Source organism: Choloepus didactylus, chromosome 19 (genome assembly GCF_015220235.1).
Source record: "Choloepus didactylus isolate mChoDid1 chromosome 19, mChoDid1.pri, whole genome shotgun sequence".
Classification (NCBI taxonomy): Eukaryota; Metazoa; Chordata; class Mammalia; order Pilosa; family Megalonychidae; genus Choloepus; species Choloepus didactylus.
Genome location: NC_051325.1, coordinates 36,994,367 through 37,015,286, shown reverse-complemented (window position 1 = coordinate 37,015,286; position 20,920 = coordinate 36,994,367). Strand labels below are relative to the sequence as shown.

Here is a 20,920-nt window from a genome sequence, read left to right as displayed (position 1 = left end):
TCAGAATCTTCCCTGAATCAGAATCTTCCAGGGAAAGGCCTGGAGAGTATGTGTAATAAACACCCAGATTGACTCTTATTATAAGAAAAACTGGGAATACTGACAGTTTAGACTGTTTTCTTTCTTTTTTTTTTTTTTACTTTAAATGCAAAATATTAGAGGGCTAGAAATCAATTTTTAAAAATGTACAATATAAGGAGTAAATATAATGAAAAATTATAAAGTGAACAACCTCAAACACCCAGATCAAGAAAGAGAAAACTGTAAGCTACTCCAGATCTCCAAGAATTGAGTAGTGGTTAGTCACCACAATATTTAAACGATGCTAGCAAGATCTGCAACTGTGTCCAGAGAACAGATGATAAATGATTAGTGCTGCGCACTCTATACCATCTGTATCATATCCCTCTCTGCTCTCCAGAGGAAACCATTCTTCTGACCTCTGGGATAATCATATTCTTGCTCTTCTTTATGATTTTGGCACTTATTTATGCATCCTTAAATAAATACCAAAATATATTCCTTGTTATGGGAACAAAATCTGTCCCTGAAAATACTGTGAATTACAAATTTTCAGATAGAGGGAACCCATATTCCATTAATTTGAACTGAAATGGTAATAATGTCCTTCCAAAGCCTCTAATCAATTCTCCCCCAACACTAAAACACTCTTAAATATTTAAATAACAATCCACCAAGGGTTTCTGCATAACCTGAAAGAAATTTAAATCGCTAATTATCTAATTATTTAAAACTCATCGGTGGATGATGAGTGCTATCACCATGAACACTGCCGAGTGTACGACAGTGCCACTCAGAGTGCCTCTCTGCAAACCGTTACTGGTCTGTGAAGAAATAAGGAACTTATGCCAGAATGCAAAACAACTATGTCTCCAATCACACTATTTAGTTAGGCTAACTCTTTTCATAGTTAGACTTTCTTGAAGAAGCAAATAGTGTTAGATACATCTTGGTGCAAGTTCCTCCCAGCATTGCAGTCCAGTAACAAGTGGTTTTTGGAACTGGTTTCACTCCATATTTTGAAAAGCCTGCTTTGTTTAGGTTATGAATTATGCTTTCCTTCCATACTGCAAGAACATATACGATAAGAGAAATAAATGATGGAACAAAAATACTAAATATGCATAATACATATAAATAAAGATATTAAAAACTACTCTTTAAATTAGGTTGATAGTGCCCCCAAAAAACCTGACAGAAGGAAACACTGGAATCTATGAAGAGCTAGAATGAAAATATAATTTATCATCCAAATTGTTCTCATTTTTTGAGAGGGAAGGTAGTGGTACTGATAATTATGACAGGATGAGAGGTATAAACTGGGACTGTCCCAGGCACATTGGAACGTATGGTCATCCTAGCGAAACCCTCAAGGAAAGGGTGAGAAAGATGAGTAGTATAAGGCATAGCAATATTTAAATGACACCAGCAAGACTTGCAATCCTGTCTGGATACATGACTACTACTCACTCTGTCCTCTATACCATCTCAGCTGTACACATGAAGACCCGTTGATGGGAGAGTTGAGATCTGAATGGTGAACTTTGATTAAGTTTCGGTAAGTTATTACAGCGAACACTTGGGAGGGTTCAGATGGTAAGGATATACCTGAGGATTAACTTGCCTGTTTTTGATGTTCCTATGAATGGAATCATACTATATGTACTTTTGATGTCTTGTTGTTGCTAGATGTCCCATATAATGGTGCTAATCGAGGGTTAACTCAAAAGTCACCATTGTGGATAAGGTTGGGGGTGGGATTCCTTAGTTACCAATGTCTAGGCATACTATATTAATTCTTGTTTTGACTAAAATTTTTTTGCAGTCTTTTTTAAACTAATAGCCACCTTCTGTAGAACAGCAAGGGGCTGGGTCTGTCAGAAGAAATTCACTCTCCCTGTTAAACAACTGGGAACTGGGAGTGGGGAAAGAGCCTGATCACAGATCATCCCTCACTAAACTGGGCTTTTCAATAGGGCACCTTTTCAGTTACTGGGTGAAATTGGTGGAATATTTTTGAGGAGCTGCTGTAGCTTTCTGGATGTGAGATTAAGAGAACAGTTGCTCGTGTCTCTGCTACTTCAGCCTGGGAAAGACAAGATGGGACAGCTTGTGACAGAAAAATTTTTTGGAGGTGGCCACCAGGCAGTAGGTCCATAAATGGTTATTTCCCTAAAAGGGGAGAGAGGGAGGAGAGAAGGTGAAATAAAAACTCTTAGGGCTACAGTGAAGAATCAGTGTGATCGCAAAAGGACCTACTATATTCAGCCAGGCTGAATTTAACAAACACTCTTCGATCATCATCTAGCACATATATAGAGTCAAAAAAAATAATAATCACAAATATTCTCCTCTCCATAAGGATGATGAACATTTCTGAACATTCCAGGTACTGGCTCTCAGTGCTTCACATATTTTCTCATTTATTCTTCAAAATCACCAGGCCTTTCTGACTCCACAATCTGGTACCACTTTCCTTTGAAGTTAAAATATAAAAGCTTTCTTTGCCATCTTAGTCCAAAGCTGACAGTTATTTTGGGTTCCCTTCAGACTGTCCCCTTACCATTGCTGAGAGAATCTGTGCTCCCAGGGCTGTGCTGCCTGGAGACCAACTCACTCCCTGTTTTCCTTATCTCTGTGTTTTCATTGTATCGCCTTTTCCAGTAGTTGAGCTCTTCACGATCAGATTCCTGGCAGCGCCGCAGAACTGCCATGGAGCGCCTTGTCTTCTCTACCATTTCCATAATGCAATTCAGGGCCTGAGCCAGAGAGGAAGTCAGGCAGAGAAGAGATCAGGAAATGCAAATAACCAATGATGAAAGTCAACAAACAGGTAAAACAAAACACGGAGAATGAGAGTTTATTACAGGTTTAGGAAAATCAAGTTTACATTTGAAAGTCTTTGTTATTGCCTCTTTAAAAATACATACATATTTAAAATACATAGATTTGGATTTCAAAAAAGCAAAGTTATAACATGGTCCTTTAAAGGCCCTATCTCTGGTCTTTATATCTCTGACTAATATAAGTCATCAGATAAAGCTGCAGGTTTATCAAAGGATGTAATCAGAGAAATAATGTCCAGGGACAATATTACCCAAGGAGGAAAAACTTTTTATGTAAATTTTAAGCAGGTTCTTACATCTTCTCTTTCCTATTAAGTGAGAGGGGAAACTGTTTTCCAACGAAAATGAGAACTTGGGCTTATAAGGGTTCTCAATTGTATCTGGAGCTCCATTTACTTAACACTTCCTATTATGCCAGGTCTAGTGATAAGCACCTTATATATTTTTTCAAGCTGTACAATATTCCTGTGAATTCAAATAATGCAGCATTCTTTTTTTTTTAAGAAACAAAAACTAAGGCTAAAAGAGATGAAGGCAACTTGCCCAGCTCACAAAGGTAGGAAGTGGCAAAGCTGGGACTTGAACTCACAGACCTATGTTCCTAACCATCATATTACATAACTTCAGTTGGTTTACAACTTGAAGGGATCAACCCACCACAGAAATTTGGGAATGACTCTCTCTAGCTGAGGGAGTAGTGGATAAACCAGCTTTTACTGAACAATAAACTTACAACAATGCCATATAAATTTTGGAAGGTTTGCCTCAAAACAGACTTTACCTGCTTGAGGCAAAAGCCATTGTGAAATTAATGTAACCTATTCTAAAGGACCTTAAAGATGAAAATCATTTGATTTGAACAAGTGAGTACATGACTTTATACTAGCTGACACCAGCTCCTCTGAACTGGTTGAATCAGCTGGACATCATTCAAGGAAGAGGCAGATTCAAAGAGATTATGGTTATAGTTATTTTACTTCATGCATATACCTACAACATTAACTACTGATACTATTAAGAATTAAAAGTCATAGTTAGGAAAATTATATAAGATTCTTACATGATCAAGATGCTTCCATTCATCAGCCCACTCCCTTTCTGTCAAACGGTGGTCTACCAACTCATCTTGATAGCCCCCATTCAGACCTATCAGAAATAAGAAATAAGAAAATCTGGAGATAGAGGGAAGAATATAGAACAGAATTCTTCCAAGTGAATAAACATACATTCTTTTAGCGTACAACTTTAAGCATGTAATTAAGGTAATAATTGTTAATGGGGTCTGAGACCCACAAAATGATATACAACCAACAAAAGATTGCTATTCAGAATATGTAAAGAACTCCTACAGATCAATCATGAGAGATGAAGAGCCCAAAAGAAAAATAGGCAAGAGAAATAAACAGGTGTGTCACAGACAAGAAAGCACAAGTGGCCCATCAACTTATAAAAAATATAGTCAAACTTAAATGTAGTTAAGAAATTGCAAATTAAAACTTCACTGCAATACCATTTCATCTCTACATTTTGGAAAAATTTAAAATGTCAGCTATCACTAAATGTTGACAGGTATGTGGCATAATGCGAATGTTCAAACCACTTTGAAACAGCTTAGTATTGCCTAAATACTATTTTTTTTTTACATGGTTTTGATATATTCTGAAATTTCCAGGAATGTAATGACTGTGCAACTGAAGAGTATATTCAACCAAGAATTGTCCACCATCTTGAAAAATCATGTCATACATGGCAGCACTGCTTATATTATTTCAATTGCTAATGTAACAACTCCTGTATCAGTCTGAGTTTATAGGTGTTGTATACAGAGATCCTGTATTAATTTAAGCATCTAATTATTTAATTATATTTTCTAGTGTACTCATGCTTGAGGATTAACATTTTTTACTATAAAATACTTGTAAAATTTTATTATAAAATACTTTCTTACCTATTACAGTTAGGAGAGAATATTGATTCTAAAATTATGAGATTAAGATAGGTGTTAGCATCCATAAATTTCATTTTAGGAATGTAAAGTGGGTGTTACATTTGTTTTTAAAAAGGCAGGAAGTGGGTGGATGAGCGGTTTTGTAAGACCTGAGAACCATTGTACAGGGTATATGTTTTCAAAAGAAGATGGGCGAAAATAAAGGAATCTGTAACCGGATTGTCAGACAAATGGTTGCATCTAAAAGAAACCATCAAGGCAGATGATTAAAGGTATTCAAAGTACTCAAGATGAACAGTTTTTCTAAAATGGTTAGAAATACATGGAAAATCTCACAAAACTGCAATTATAGCTAGATTTTAGCAAACTTCTCTCAGTAACAGACTGACAAAAAATGTATATGGAAGAATGTATAGAAGAAACCAATAACAAATCTTATTTTTAACAGATAAATAGAGAGGCACAGAGGTTTTTTAAAAGGGAATTGTACTACACAAGACAGCTGCTATGGGAGGCCTCATAACATACTGACAAAGCACAAGCTTTGGGCATCACACAACTAGGCTTTGAATCTTGTCTCTACCACCTGCTAGCCAGCTATGGGATTCTGGCAGTAGCTCCTTATCTCTCATCTCTGAACAGGGATAACAATTGCATGGGACTGCTGTGAGGATTAAATGAGATAATATAACTACAACACAATCTAAGTGGTATTTAAAATTCAATAAATGTTGGCAGCTGTGAACACCACTGCTGCCGTGGCTGCCACCATTCAGCTACCACTGCATGAAGCCACGGGCCCTACTGTGGTCCAAGCCTCTGAGATACCAAAAGGCCTAAGTCAGAGGGGTCAGGGCAAATGTGCCCCAATTTTTTACTCCACAGTGTACCCCACAAAAGGAAACACAGAGGATCCCCTGGAAGCTAGTTAGTAGTCCATTGGTTCTCTATTGTGGCACACGTGCTCAGCATTTAAACTCCAAAGAACTTTCTGCACTAAACCTGTGTGAGAATGAGTGCAAAAAGTACATGACAAAGAGCTCTGTTCAAAACTGATTTCCTGTGAGGTTTGTTTGGGGATTTTTTTGTTTCTTTCCCAAGTTTAATGGGTACTAAAGGCCCACCTGCCAGGCACTAACATGATAATCCCTAATAACAACCCAGCAGGGGTGGTGGTATGTCCCCATTTTAAAAATGAGTAATTTGAGGCTCAAAATGGCTAACAAACGTGCTTAAGATCCCATAGCTAGTTAGGATGAAGAGCCAAGATTTAAAGTTAGATATGCCTAAACTCCTGATCTAAATACCCATGCTCTTTCACCTTTAAGACAACATATTTTACATCTTTCTTAATTTTTATAAACTTTTTTTCTGAAGTAAATTGATACTTACAGAAAAGTTGCAAGAATAGCATAAAGAATTCTAGTTACTTATAACAGTATAAAAATTCTCCCTCTATCCATATTTCCCAAATGTTAACAGGTTATCACATTTCCTTATTATTATGTTTTTTCCTGATTCATGTGAGAATAAGTTACAGGAATGGTGTCCTTTTATTCTTAAATATTTCCTAAATTTTAATCTCCATTTATCACAGCATTCATTTTGCTATTTTTCTCAAGCTGGTTTTAATCTAAAATTAAATCTCAAGCTGATTTAATTTATTCAGCCTGAAAGCAATCCTATTACTTTTAAATTCCTCTTGAAATAGCTACTTCTCTCATATAACGATGGTAGCAAAAAGGTATGAAGTATGATCAATTTCAAATGAGATTAACTACAACTTTAATATTCTTTTATTTATGTATAATATTGTTTTATATTATCAGTGGCAAAAAGCAATGATGATGATATTTTATTTTCTCACTGAGTAGGAAAGAATCCCAAGGATTCAATCTGAATTTTTTTTAAATTGTATTTTTTTATTGTAGAACATATATATATATATATATATATATATATATATATACATATATATATATATAAAGTGATAACTTTCCAAGTACAATTTAACAAGTAGTTGGAGAGCAAATTTCAAAGAATATCAGAAGTCACAATTCCAGTTTCAGTTATTTCCTTACTATGAAATATATATACAAAAAGGTAATATAGTTCAAAATATGATTTAACAAGTAGATATATAGGAAATCTCCAAAGTAGTTATGAGTTATAGTACCATAGTTTCAGTTATTTCCTTAATGTGAAATATAACATATATACAAAGAGATATAGCTTTCAAATTACAATTCAACAAGTAGCTATAGAACAAACTTCAAAGGATATTCAATCTAAATTTACATCATTACCATGCTGCTCATGTTACTTACTAAGACTGTGGTGTCTATCACGAACTTCCCGGTGCTCTAGCATCTTGTTTGGTTCACGATACAAATGTGAAGTTGCGATATCTTCTAAGGTGTAGTGCTGAAGAGGTGGTGGAGTGGGATGAAACTGGCCCCCAGGATTCATGAGGGGAACAGTGAGGGCAGGACTGTGCCGGGGAGCAGGGCTGATGGTACACACTCTCTTGGCAGGAGGCTCAGGAGGAACTGTATCTCTTTCAAAACTATTCTCTTCTCTCCTGTAGAAGTATCAAAAGCACATGTCTGAGCCTCTCAGCAAATGTTCATGCAAATAGTTCCTAAGCACCTACTTTGTGCCACTTACTTTCCTAAACAGGAAGACTATAAGGAGAAGTTTGTAGAAGAGGCATGAACTGAGAATGAGTTCAGGGACCAGCCAAATAATGTAAATTGCTGATTTATTCCAGCATGAAAAGTGAGATCAAATCCATCCGTGACCAGGCAGGAACATCTAACCCCCATGAAGCGAGAGAATAAGGAGATGACAGCATTGCCTTATGTGACAGGAACACAGAGGGTTATAGGGTTTAATTATGTTGAGAAATGTTTTGAGGTGAAATTTGTTACTATGGAGGTGAGTTCTTAGAGATAAATAATTCCCTAAAAGGGAGAAAAAAGGTTCATGTAACTAATCCACTTGTGAATTGGTGGAGTTTTCAGTCATTCAGCTTCAATTATGGCAAATTTTCCACTGTGGTTAAAATATTGTTTCCCTGAAAAATCATAGAATATGTTAGTAACCACTCATACTGTATTTTCTAGAATAAATTCATAATCTGTTCAATAAAGGTAATTAACAAATACCAGTAATTGTTATACTTTTGCAAACTTCACACATCAGGAAAAATGTGTTTGGCAAGTTATAGTTATGGTTTTGGAGCAGTGGACACAGAATGCTTTAGAGCAGAGTTTCTCACCAGGGGTTATACAAAGTCATCTGAAGAGTTTTTGAAAAATATTCATGTCTGAGAACTACTTGCAGAGATTTTAGACTCATTCTACTGCTTGATGTTGGGATAAAGCAAACTAACCCTAGAAATTCTGCAACTGAATATATACCCATCTACAACCACGGCAATTAATTGCTTTTTCTTTCACAAGAAAGGGAGAAAGTCAAAGTGGTTTCAGAAAAGCAAGGGCAACAAAGCTCTTCTCTGCTCACCTCTCAGGACTGGGCCTCTTTCCGTTTCCATGCATCTCCAAGAGCAGCTCAGAAGAGTCAGCAGGCGAGGCAATACTTGTATTGAGCAGAAGGTGTTCATGCTGAGCCAGGTACTGGGATGGGGTCTGCTTGGCAGCGCGAGCACAGTGTAGCAGTTCTCGCTGTAGCAGAGGCAGGTTGGCCTTGAAAAGAGAAGACAGTGGCTGGAAGCAGTTATCCAAGCATTGGGCCCTACCCAAAAAGGCTCAGCACCTCAAAAGGCCAGATGACACAAGATAAAAACCAGATGATACTTGACAAAAGCCCTGTCTCCTTGTCAGACTGATTTTCATGACTCTACTGTGAGTAAAGTAACATCTATTACATTGTACTTGAATTATTCGTTGACTTGTCTTTTGTCCCCACAAGATGTAATTTCCCTTAAAGAAGGTGCCTTATTCACTGTTGTAGCCCCATACAAAATCAAAGCCCAATAAATGTTTGAAGATAGTAATTTAAAAATATTATATATTTTTAAAGAATTGGTCAGTGAGAGAATTACAACTGACTACAGAGGAGCAGGAGGAATTCACTCTTTTCTTCTCTGTCACTACTAGCTGTGGTTTCTCTCTGCTGAATCCCAATCCATCTCTAATAGCAGTGCTCAAACAATCTTCCCTTCATGTTCTCTATATAGCTGCCATGGAATTCTGGAAATGGTAATTATTATGGTTTCAATGGAACATGGGGTTTTTGAAAAGGAACAGTGGGAATGACAGGAATGAAGGTAACCAGTCTCAGACTAGGCTTTGGCACTCAAGACTTTTCCTAATTAATTATGCACTGATATTTCCCTTCTCTAAAACCTTTAATGGGGAAAAATCATGTAAAAAGCTCTATATTTTTGAAAATTCATAATTTTAATTCCTTCATATATAAAATGTACTTTTCCTATATTCCCTTTATTTAAAAAAAACATAAAACAAATATATTTTCCCCCATAAGTTTAAAAACAATTCATGCTGAGCCAATAATAGAAGTCTTTTATTCAAGAGAAACAGATGAGCAAGAGAAAGGAGAGTTTTAATACATGCAAGTAGTCATCCCTTCACCAAGGGTTAATTTAGCAGGCACCATAATTAGTGACTGTTTTAAAGCAGAGATAAATTGACAAAAACCCAAATGCTAGCCAAAAAGCTGCCATAACAACCTACCTCATGCTGTTTTCCAAAATAACACAGTTAAGAATAGGGAATTTGACAAAATAAAAAGCTTGTTAAAAGACTGTAGTCAGTTCTATAACCTCAATCTCATTGCGACTATAAAACCATAATTGAAAAGAATACCATGTCATATTGTTACATTTGTAACATGTGCCCTTTGATGAATGAAGAAACATGCTAATTATTTCTTATTAACATAAATTTCACAAATCTTTCTTGATTCCAGTGTCTTGGGGAAATAATGGTCTACCAGTTCCGACATATAGAAAGGAGACTAAGATAGAACTAGCACAGCTGTTTCAGGGCTGATAAATTCATCAACTGCCTTGAGATGCTAAGCCTTCAATGCTATTAGAACAGAGCTGCAATACAAGTGTGCACCTAAGATCTAAACACTTTCCTGTATGTGTGTTATGCTCTAACTTGAAAAAGTTTCTAATATCTGTAATCAGTAACTCAGTAAGATGACCCATCCTTTTTTTTTTTTTCTTATTAAAGAAATTGTAGGTTTACAGGATAAAAAGTCTTTTTGACGCTATTACATTTTCTTAGAAAGTGAACAAAAGGTAAAAGAGGAGAAAGGGGGCATATTTATTTGGCCATATAGCATGTTTTTAGGCTTTGTGGGTCAAGAGACAAAACTGGAGAAACTATGTAGGTACTTACATAAGAGAGAGAAACAAATGTCCACAAATGTTGACTTGACAAAATTCAAACTATAGTAACAACTGAGTACAATTTTTTTTTCTTTTATTTATTTTGTTGAGTATGGTTTTTTTGTAATGCTGCCTTCTACTAATGGAATTCTTATTTGAAGAAAGAGGTGGAGAGGAGATAACATTTAGTTTTATTGGGTTCAAAGTTAGTAATCTCTATTACCAGATGAACTGCAAATGTTCATCTGTAAAAACCATCCTTAGCTCCAGCTCCAGGACTATATAAAACCTTGTGGTGGCCTGGATTTAGGCCATAGTTTGCCTACCCCTAGTTTAGAGTACACTGGTATCTGAATTCCCCTTTCTAAATATTTCACAACTCTGTAAGTTATAGATAACTGATAGCAATGCAAAATCACTGTTGTCTATGGACATGCAAATTAAGTCAGGTAGAGGTTCAATTGACTTCCTTTGCCCACTGTGGAAGAACCCAGTTTTGTCTGTTTGCCCATTCACATCACTACTCCTGATCTATGTGTCTGTTGTTTGGATTCTTCTCTGAACTTGTAACATTTTACTGCTTCTCTCATTAATAATAAATTAAATAAAATTTTTGACACATGTTCATTTAACTGTATGAATCATAATTTTTATCTTTTTTTAAAAAAACTAACCTTTAACAGGAAAAAATAGTTAACTTAGCAGTGGGAAAGCCAGGCAGACATTGCCTTGATCAAAAGATCAATGTTAACATCACTAATTATGGGATAAAATTAACATCTATGCCTTCTTATGGAATGCAGTGATAGCACTCACCTGCATTCTATAAAATACTCTGTCCCCTTAAAATGTCAAGATCATGAAATCATGACTGAGAAACTATTCCAGAGTAAAGAAGTTTAAACATACATGACAACTTAATGCAACGTGTGATCCTGAATAGGATCCAGGAACTCAATCCCTCCCCAACAAAGGTATTTTTCTTTTGCTGTAAAGAACATTAGTGGAACAATTGGTGAAACACGAATAATGTCTATAGATAGGTCTTCAGTGCTGTAGCAAGGTTAACTCCCTGATTTGATACTATATTAAGAAATTTAGATGTATCATATCTGCAGTTTACTCTCAAATATTTCTGAACAGAAACAGAAAGATGGAGGAAGAACGATAATGCAAATGTGGAAAAATGTTAACATTTGGAGAATCTGGATGAAGGATATACAGGGATTTTATGGTACCACTGTTATGTGACTTTTCCATAAGTATAAAATTATTTAAAAATAAAAAGTTCTTTTAAAAAGAGCATATTCAGTATAAATATACCATTGTTTCACATATTAGGTAAGCATGATAATTTAGAACAGTTTTCCTGAAAATTATGTTCCAGGGAAAATTAATTGTAGAGGACATTATTAGAAAAGACTAGATGGGGTTTGGGAAAGCACATATACTGTCCTCCCACAACCTCTCCTGTCCTCAGGCTAAGTCCAAACAGCAAAGGCCCCTCCTTTGTTCACCAGCCTCCTCTCAGAGCCTCCTCTACTCTTTCGGCTATACCGAAAAGATTCAGAGTCCAGGTTCTTCCTTGCTAAGAGCCCAGCTTCCATCCCACTCCCATACTCATTTCCTACTCCTATTTCCTACCAGCAGGGTCTGCACACAGATCATAACTCAAAGCTTTTACAATGCTTATCTCATCAAGCATGAAGCTTATCTGCAGATTGTACTCATAGCCTCAAATAATATAAAGATATGAAAATCTGTCATGACACCCTGATATAAATCACAGAACAGGGATCAGCAGCAGATTTTGAAGAAATGTCAAAGGATAAATTAAATTCAGAAGTTATCTCACAGTATTACTTACCTTGAGGAATGGAATCACAAAAGGACGAAGAGGAAAGTTTGTGGCCTCTTGGAGCTTACAATGGAATTCTTCAATTGTGACTGCTGAATTCTGAAAAGATAAATAAAATAATATTGTTCAATTTCCAAAACTGGACACTTTAACATAAATCTGACAGTGTTGAGCCCTTTTCAAGAGGAAAAGGATAACTGCAAGAGCACTATTGTGAACCTTGGACCCCTCTCAAAGGTTAACCAAATTCTGTTTCCTTTACTGTAGAATGACAGAAACACTGCCTCCTTGATTCTCTTCTCCGCCACCCCAAGTCTAAATTCTCCTCTATGAGCAGCAATCTGGGCTGCAGAATAGGACAGTGCCTTCCTCATTACTGTGACGAGAGGCACTCAGGTCCCTCCTATAGAGATCCACTTACAGTGTTACTGACAATGCTGAACAGATCCTGACTATGTCCAGGATGTCAATTTTAAAGACATTTTCTGGGTTTAACAACCTAGGGCCTCAGCTGTCAAAGGTTCATCTCTTTCACAGGTTCTGCGTACCTCCTAGCAGATCTTCTAAACAGGAAATTAACAAAAAACGAGAACAACAGGTGCCTTCTAGCCTTAAGTGGTCCGTTTGCACATCAGAACAACTCCAGATAGGCAGACTCCCAATGGGTAAGTTTTTGCCATTGTCAGGCAAGTTATTAGCACTCCCCCTGCATTTTCTCAAAAGAGTAGGCTTTAAACTAGGAATCGCCCTACCTCTGCTAAAGTGAAAGAACAAGTGAAAATATTTTCTTCAGAGTTTGCAAAACATTTTTATTTCTATACCTAGAACACAGCATGGTAACAACAAGCTAAAAATAAATAAATAAATAAATACCAGCCTTTCACCTGAATTCCTGCTCCCCTGAAAAAGCAATTAGCACTTCTAGAAATTTATTTTTAGAAAATCAAGTGTTCAAGGATGTAACACACAAATTATTCATGAGCATGCTATTGCTTCTTAACAATAAAAAAGGAAAACATAAAGGACCACCAACAGTAAACTGCATAAAAAATTATGATATAGTCATATATGAGAACACTAAGGTGGGGGTGGGGGTGCAGATTTGTATGCATTAATCAGGAAAAGTGAAAAAATCAGAAAGAGAACAATATGTTTTCCAAGAATCCATTTATGAAAATAAAGCACACACACATTTATACCTGTATTTTACAAGTCTGGAAGAACAATCACAACAGCAGTTATTTCTGGATATGAAATTGCGTATATTTAGAAAGTGCAACATTTCTACACATTTGAGTTTTACAGTGGACATTAACATAAAACTGAAGCTATTTTTCTTTGGGACAAAAGAGTATATCCAATTTAACCATGTTAGATGAAAATGTTTATAGTTCATGTCATACCAAAAGAATTTATTTAAAATTTTAACTGAGTACTTGTTGTATATATTTGACATGTTTACAATGCAACCAAAGGTCCTGATAATCAGGAACAAAAATTTAGTGTAAAAAAGAATGATAATCTTTTATCTTTATTACAATGAATATACCAAGGCCTCAAAAATCTATGGAAGCCTGCCCATGGATTCCTCCAGACTCTACCTGTGTCTTCTTCCTTTATGATCCATCTGTACATCCTTATTATGCCCTTGTAATAAATCTTAGCTGTGAGCACAACTATAGCCAACTCCTGTGACTACTTCTAGCAAATGTCCTCTTGACACTGTCCCAAATTGATGTAGATGTCCATTAAGAGCAAAATAAATAAACTGGGGTATATTCCTACCCCAATTGTGGCATTGCTTTACAGTTCTACAATTCTCTTTAATGTGCAGTTTAACAGAAGACAACTGGGTTTTCCTATCTGCTGCTGCATTTAATCTGTTGCAATATCATGTTGTAGCCCCTGGATAATTCCACTGTACACTCATGAGAGAATAAAAAACAGGCAAATAATATATTATTATTATTATAAAAATAGCTTTGATGTTGTGGAGCCCCCGAAAGGGTCTTCGGGAATCCAGGAGTGCCCAGACTATACTTTGAGAACTGCTTTAGGGCTTGATAGTGTGATTCATCTTTTTATCACCTATAAAGGCTAGTGTAAAGGAGAACTGGGTGCTTTTATTGGAGGTAAATCTTGAAAAATTCAATTTACAAACAATGGGAACTGGCAGTATTTTGCTTATATATACTGAGAGTATGTCAGTCAATGTCAGAAAATAACTCTATAGAAAAGAAAACAGTCTACCTTGAAAATTCTCCTCATGTATTTTCATGAGGAGCTGAAAAATGTGATCTCCTTGGTACTACTTATTTAAACCATGAAACCTACAATTTGACAAGTTATTATTTTTGAGAATTAAACTTCCTATTTCTCTTTTCTCTTTGGTTTGGAAACAAAGCATCAGGCACAGAATGAATGAAACTTGCATTAACTTGGCTGAACTTCAGTACACCTGCTGAAACCCAGCCTTGAAACAAATTCAAAGCTGTCTACTGGAATTAAATCAATGCCATAAGCAACAACAGGGTAAACATTACAGATTTTATATGTTTCTGTGATAAACAAGGTTATCACAAAATCCACAATTCCACAGCTTTATACACTAACTGTAGAATTTACCACCTTACTATAGGTTTGGGAATCAGCTGATTCCCAAACCTATACAACTTCTATGCTGGCTTTTATTCTGAGCCACAAACTCAAGTAGCTGTCAACAATAGTTAAGTACTTACCACCAGTGCTAGAACAAGAGTCCGCACCTTCTCCCCAATCTCGGGTGAGATATCATTGCCAAACTGTTGAAGTGTAGTGAGAAAGCGTTTCAACTTGCTGAGCTGCCGAGCACCACAAGTAGCTGGCAATTGTTGATTTGTTAGTGCAGATGATGTGGAAGATGCAGGACCATTGCTGAACCTCTGTGGTGGTGATGGAGCTCCATTCAGTGTAGGCGGAGAATGGTTGATTCCATTGCTTACTAAAAAGAAGCCAAAATAAAAAACTTGGTTTAAGTGCAAAACATAGGAATCTTTGCTAATTTCTTTTTGTTGGCTATCTTGCTCATTCATTCAAATTTATAAAGCACAAGTTTAAAGATTAAACAAGACTGGGTGTCTTGCCATCAATGAGATTTCTGCATAGTGGAAAAGACTGGAGGGAAAATGATTTTAGAATAACATACAACAACAGAAATGTGCAGAGTACTGCAAAAGCACAGTGAACGCATATCTCACTCTACAGGTGTCATGGGCAGGGTGGTTAGTTTTAAGAAAGATTTTCTGCTACAGGTACTGCTTGAGATGAATTTGGAAGAATACATCTTTCCAGTGGGTAGACACTCATGTCTATCTTTTATGTCGTATCTGCCTCCCAGACTCAGGGTCCCCAAGAAGCTAAGCAGTCAATCAGAAGAGACAACCAGAAAACAGATAGTTGTGCTAATACAAGGGTTATTTTTTTAATAAGTTATAGGTTTAATGATCTATTCTTATTATAAGATGTGTGTATATATATCTTTCACCAATCAAAATATTCATATCCATCAGAATCAGCTTCTCTGTCAGTTGACAATGTGAGATTAATTCTGTCCAATTCTTTGTCACTCAATAAAGCACCTTCTAAACTTCATTCAGGACGCTCCTATGTTTTTTTCTTTTTGCTCAAATTACAATATTTACAATTAATTACATTTTTTTCCTATTTTCCCATCATTCTTTTTTTAAACAATTTTATTCACATACCTTACAATCCATTCTAAGAGTACAACTGATGGCTCTTGGTATAATCACATAGTTATGCATTCACCACTACAGTCAATACAACATTCTTATTTCTTCTGGGAAAAAAAAAATCCCATACCCCTTTTATCCTCCTATTATTGACATTTAGCTTTGGTATAGTGTCTTTCTTATAATTAATGAGAATATTACAATGTTACTGTTAACTGTAGACCTTGGTTTGCATTAGTGGTATTTTTTTTCTCATACACCACCCTATTATTAACACCTTTTAACAGTGACGTACATTTGTCCTAGTTCACGTAAAAACTTTCTTATACTTGTACAATTAACCACCATCATTGTCCACTCTAGGTTTCATTAAGTTATAAAGTCCCTGTTTTTATCTTCTAACTTCTCCATCTGGTGACATACATGATGCTAGCCTTTCTCTTTCAACCACATTCAAACTCAGCTTTATTATACTTACAGTATATCATGTTACCATCACACAGTACTGTGCTATCCATTTCTGAACTTTCACAATCAACCTTATTGTTCTTTCTGTACTCCTTAAGCTTCGATTGCCCAATCTCTACCCTTTCTCTCTTCTGATAACCTATGCTCTTGAATTTAACTCTTAGAGTTTGCTCATCATAGTTAGTTCATATTAGTGGGACCATACATTATTTGTCCTTTTGTTTCTGGCTTATTTAGCTCAACATAATGTCCTCAAGGTTCATTCACAATTTCATTCCTTCCTGCAGCCACACAATATTCCATCACATGTACATACCACAGTCAGCCCACCCATTCATCAGTCAATCCCATTACTCTTAACCTTTATTTCTTGTTGGTTTTAATTCAGAATATAATCCTAGAGCTAAGTTTTGGACAGCTGTAAGTAACAATCTGCTTCTTCATTGAACAGCAAAAGAAAACTACCTGGTATCTCAGTGTCAATAGATTTTCACTAACCATATGTCAGCTTGAAAATCTAAAAATGTGACAAATAATATAAGTGAAAACTTCAGCCACATTTAAAGGACCAGTCATTTAAACTTTACCTAACTTAGAAAAATGACATTTATATTTTGCCTAAGGCAAAGTTATCTTCCATTTCCCTTTTACTTCCTCTAAGCCAGCCACACAGTCAAGTGACCAACAATGCTCCCTTCTTGTACTGATGGTTATTCAAATTTGACCCAGCAAACGCTTCTTTATCCTATATACCTCATAGATGACTTGTATTAAGAATCCTTCTTTAACAGACTCTGCTGCTCGATTCACAAGTAAACCCTAGTAGATTTAATAACCGTTGTTTGTGCCACCTATGTACCTCAAACATGCTTCCACTATTTTATTTATCAAATTATACTTATTTGTTTCTATATTTCCACTGCTTTAACTGACAGTGAACTTCTTGATGAACATTATCTTACATATCTACTTTGGCTTTGTTCATTAGCTAGCAAAAGGTAAGTGCTCAGGAAACTGCTGCTGAAGACTAACAGGCTGAGAAAAAGAGGGTGAATTCTCTTCTGTGTCATCTATTAAAGAAGATCACTAAAGCTACAGGAAAGAAAAGTTCAATACTCAGTCTTGGCAATCTAGAAAATTAGTCGCAATGGTTTGTCATTTCTTCGTTTACACATAAAGGTCAACTGTCACTAGAAATCTGCCCGCTTTTGAAGCAACCCATAAAAGTAATACATTACTGTGCTTTTAGGCACCCAGAGACTCAGACAGGCTTTTGCATAGCCTCTTTAGTAAAGGGGTGTGATCACATTTTTGGAAATAAAACATATCCAGCCCCAAGTAGCCAAATATAGAGGTAAAAAATGCTGAATTCATATATATTTATACCTATTGTCTGTACCCTGAAATCTGAATGATAGTCAGGATTTAAATCTGTTTCATTTTAAGACAGTACTTATGTATAACATGACTTAACTTTGATATAGAAAATGAAATTTAAGAATAAGGCTATCCGAGCAACCAAAGAACAAATAGACAAATGGGATCTCCTCAAAATTAAACACTTTTGTACATCAAAGGACTTTGCCAGAAAAGTCAAAAGGCAACCTACACAATGGGAGATGATATTTGGAAACCACATATCAGATAAGGGTTTAATATCCCGAATATATAAAGCAATCCTGCATCTCAATAACAGAAAGACAAACAATCCAATTAAAAAATGGGCAAAAGACATGAACAGACATTTTTCTGAAGAGGAAATACAAATGGCTCAAAAGCATATGAAAAAATGCTCAACTTCACTGGCTATTAAGGAAATGCAAATCAAAACCACAATGAGATATCATCTCACACCTACCAGAATGGCCATTATCCAAAAAACAGAAAATGACAAGTGCTGGAGAGGATGTGGAGAAAGAGGTACACTTATTCATTGCTGGTGGGAATGTAGAATGGTGCAACCACTCTGGAAGACAGTATGGAGGTTCCTCAGGAAGCTAAATATAGATTTGCCATATGACCCAGCTATTCCATTGCTGGGTATATACTCAGAGGAACTGAAACTTAAGACACAGACAGACATTTGTAGACCAATGTTTACTGCAGCATTATTCACAATTGCCAAGAGATGGAAACAGCCCAAATGTCCATCAAAGGACGAGTGGATAAACAAACTGTGGTATATACACATGATGGAATATTATGCAGCTGTAAGACAGAACAAAGACATGGATCATGTAATAATGTGGCTGAACCTTGAGGACATTATGTTGAGTGAAGTTAGCCAGAAACAAAAGGACAGATTCTGTATGGTCTCACTAATATGAACAGATATTAATGAACAAACTTTGGGAGTTAAAAGCTGACAAACAGGCGACCAGGAGATAGAAAGAGGGCAGAGATCAGCCATTTGATGCTGAAGGACTACAGAATGTTTAGGATTGATCGCATAGATCCAGAAATAGATAGCATAATGCTGTGTGATGGTAGCACGGTATTGTAAGTACACTGAACAAAGATGTCTGTGAGTAAAGCTGAAAGAGGTGGGATAGGAGAATGTATAACACCAGAGGTAACGATAGATGATAAAGACTGGGACTGTATAACGTGGCAAAAACTGGAGTGGCCAATGACTGTTACTAAATATACAAATACAAAAATGTTTTTGCATGTGGGAAAGCAAATGAATGTCAACCATGTAGAAATTTGAAAAAGGGATGGTATTCAGGAAAAAACATAATCAAAGCAAACTGGAGTCTATGGTCAACAGTAACATTGTAATATACCTCCATTAAATGTAACAAAGGCAATATGCCATTGCTAAATGTATATGAGAAAGGGATATAGGGGAGTAATATGGGATTCTTGGTAGTGGTGTTATTTGCTGTCCTTAGTAGTATATTGTATTGTATGACATGTTATTTTTCTTTTTAACATTTTTTCTTATTGCTAAAAAAAAAAAAAAAAAAAACAATTTTTCTTGTAGTAATCAATATGTTCAAATGCTGATTGTAGTGATAAATGTACAACTTTATGATGATACCATGAACAACTGATTGTACACTGTGGATAAATGTATGGTATGTGAATATAAGTCTATAAAATTGTAGGAAAATATATATATAGGAGTAAAAGTGTTGGAGAAAACATGGTGAGAGCAATGATGCCTCACCAATGTGGACTAACTACAACGTGTAAACTCAGAATTGAATCTTAGAACATAGCCTAACGTGGACACAATAATTGTAGTAGTACCTAGATTGTAAGCTCTTACAGCAGTTAACTCTATCCCTGAATTGTAAGGCCTATCTCTAAACTTTGAGATGCTAATCCCCTAGCGTATGTTGTCACAAACATTGAGACTGGTGGTTTGATGTGCTGAGCCCTTGAGCATGGGACCTTGCCCTTATGAAGCTCATTACCACAAAGGAGAGTCTAAAGTTGTATGTAATGGTGCCTAAGAGTCTCCCCCTGAGTACCTCTTTGTTGCTCAGATGTGGCCCTCTCTCTCTCTAACTGAGCCATCTCGACAGGTGAACTCGCTGCCCTCCCCCCTACGTGGGACCCAATTCCCAGGGGTGTAAATCTCCCTGGCAACGCAGAGTATGACTCCCGGGGATGAATGTAGACCCGGCATCGTGGGACTGAGAGTATCTTCTTGACCAAAAGGGGGATGCAAAATGAGACAAAATGGTTTCAGTGGCTGAGAGATTCCAAATGGAGTCGAGAGGTCACTCTGTGGACATTCTTATGCACTATATAAATAACACCTCTTAGGCTTTAATGTATTGGAATAGCTAGAAGTAAATACCTGACACTACCAAACTCCAACCCAGCAGCCTGGACTCCTGAAGACAATTATATAATAATGTAGATTACAAGGGGTGACAGTGTGATTTTGAAGACCTTGTGGATCACACCCCCTTTATCTAGTGTATGGATGAGTGGAGGAATGGGGATAAAAACTAAAGGACAAATGGGGTGGGATGGGGGGATGATTTGGGTGTTTTTTTTTTTTCACTTTTATTTTTTATTCTTGTTCTGGTTCTTTCTGATGTAAGGAAAATGTTCAGAGATAGATTGTGGTGATGAACGCATAACTATGTTATCATACTGTGGACAGTGGATTGCATATCATGGATGACTGTATGATGTGTGAATGTATTTCAATAAAACTGAATTAAAAAAAAAAAAAAAAAAAGAATAAGGCTATCCAAATTTCATTTCATTCACTCTGGCTCAAACTGTAGCCTACAGTTGTCAGTTAATCAATTTCAAATATTTAGGAGAAAAAAAATTATCCATTAAAGCTGTATCTCTTAGACTTTTCTCTGGCCTCTTAAAATGATGAAACACACAAAACACAAATCTCTGAGCACAGATAGCATGGTACAGAGGAAAATACACGAGATTTGAAGTTGCACAGACCTAGAGCTAACTCACCATCAGCAATACTCTCACTGGTAAAGCAAAATTATTGACATCTACCTTGCAAGCTTGTATCATGGAATTTAAAATAAGGAAACACATATAGCATCTAGCACAGTGCCCTGACACTTTGTGACCACTCCATACACAGTTTCTTCTTCTGCTTTATAAGGCAAAATATGTGGAAGAGTCAAAAGTGAAATGGGGGTTAACATGAGCATGGAAAGACAGAAGATT

At 36.2% G+C, this 20,920-nt stretch overlaps 1 protein-coding gene across 7 annotated transcripts in view; it reads right to left on the bottom strand.

The window, feature by feature from the left end:
- The window catches only part of CBFA2T2 (CBFA2/RUNX1 partner transcriptional co-repressor 2), a 188,701-nt gene that overhangs the window by 17,282 nt on the left and 150,499 nt on the right, over positions 1-20,920 (bottom strand). For all 7 annotated transcript variants that reach the window (XM_037811202.1, XM_037811199.1, XM_037811198.1 and 4 more), the window contains 6 exons: positions 14,795-15,036; positions 12,066-12,155; positions 8,341-8,522; positions 7,143-7,396; positions 3,928-4,013; positions 2,585-2,780 (listed from right to left, as the gene is read on the bottom strand). In XM_037811202.1, coding sequence (XP_037667130.1) covers positions 2,585-2,780; positions 3,928-4,013; positions 7,143-7,396; positions 8,341-8,522; positions 12,066-12,155; positions 14,795-15,036 — 1,050 coding nt within the window. The remainder of the gene's footprint in view (positions 1-2,584; positions 2,781-3,927; positions 4,014-7,142; positions 7,397-8,340; positions 8,523-12,065; positions 12,156-14,794; positions 15,037-20,920) is intronic.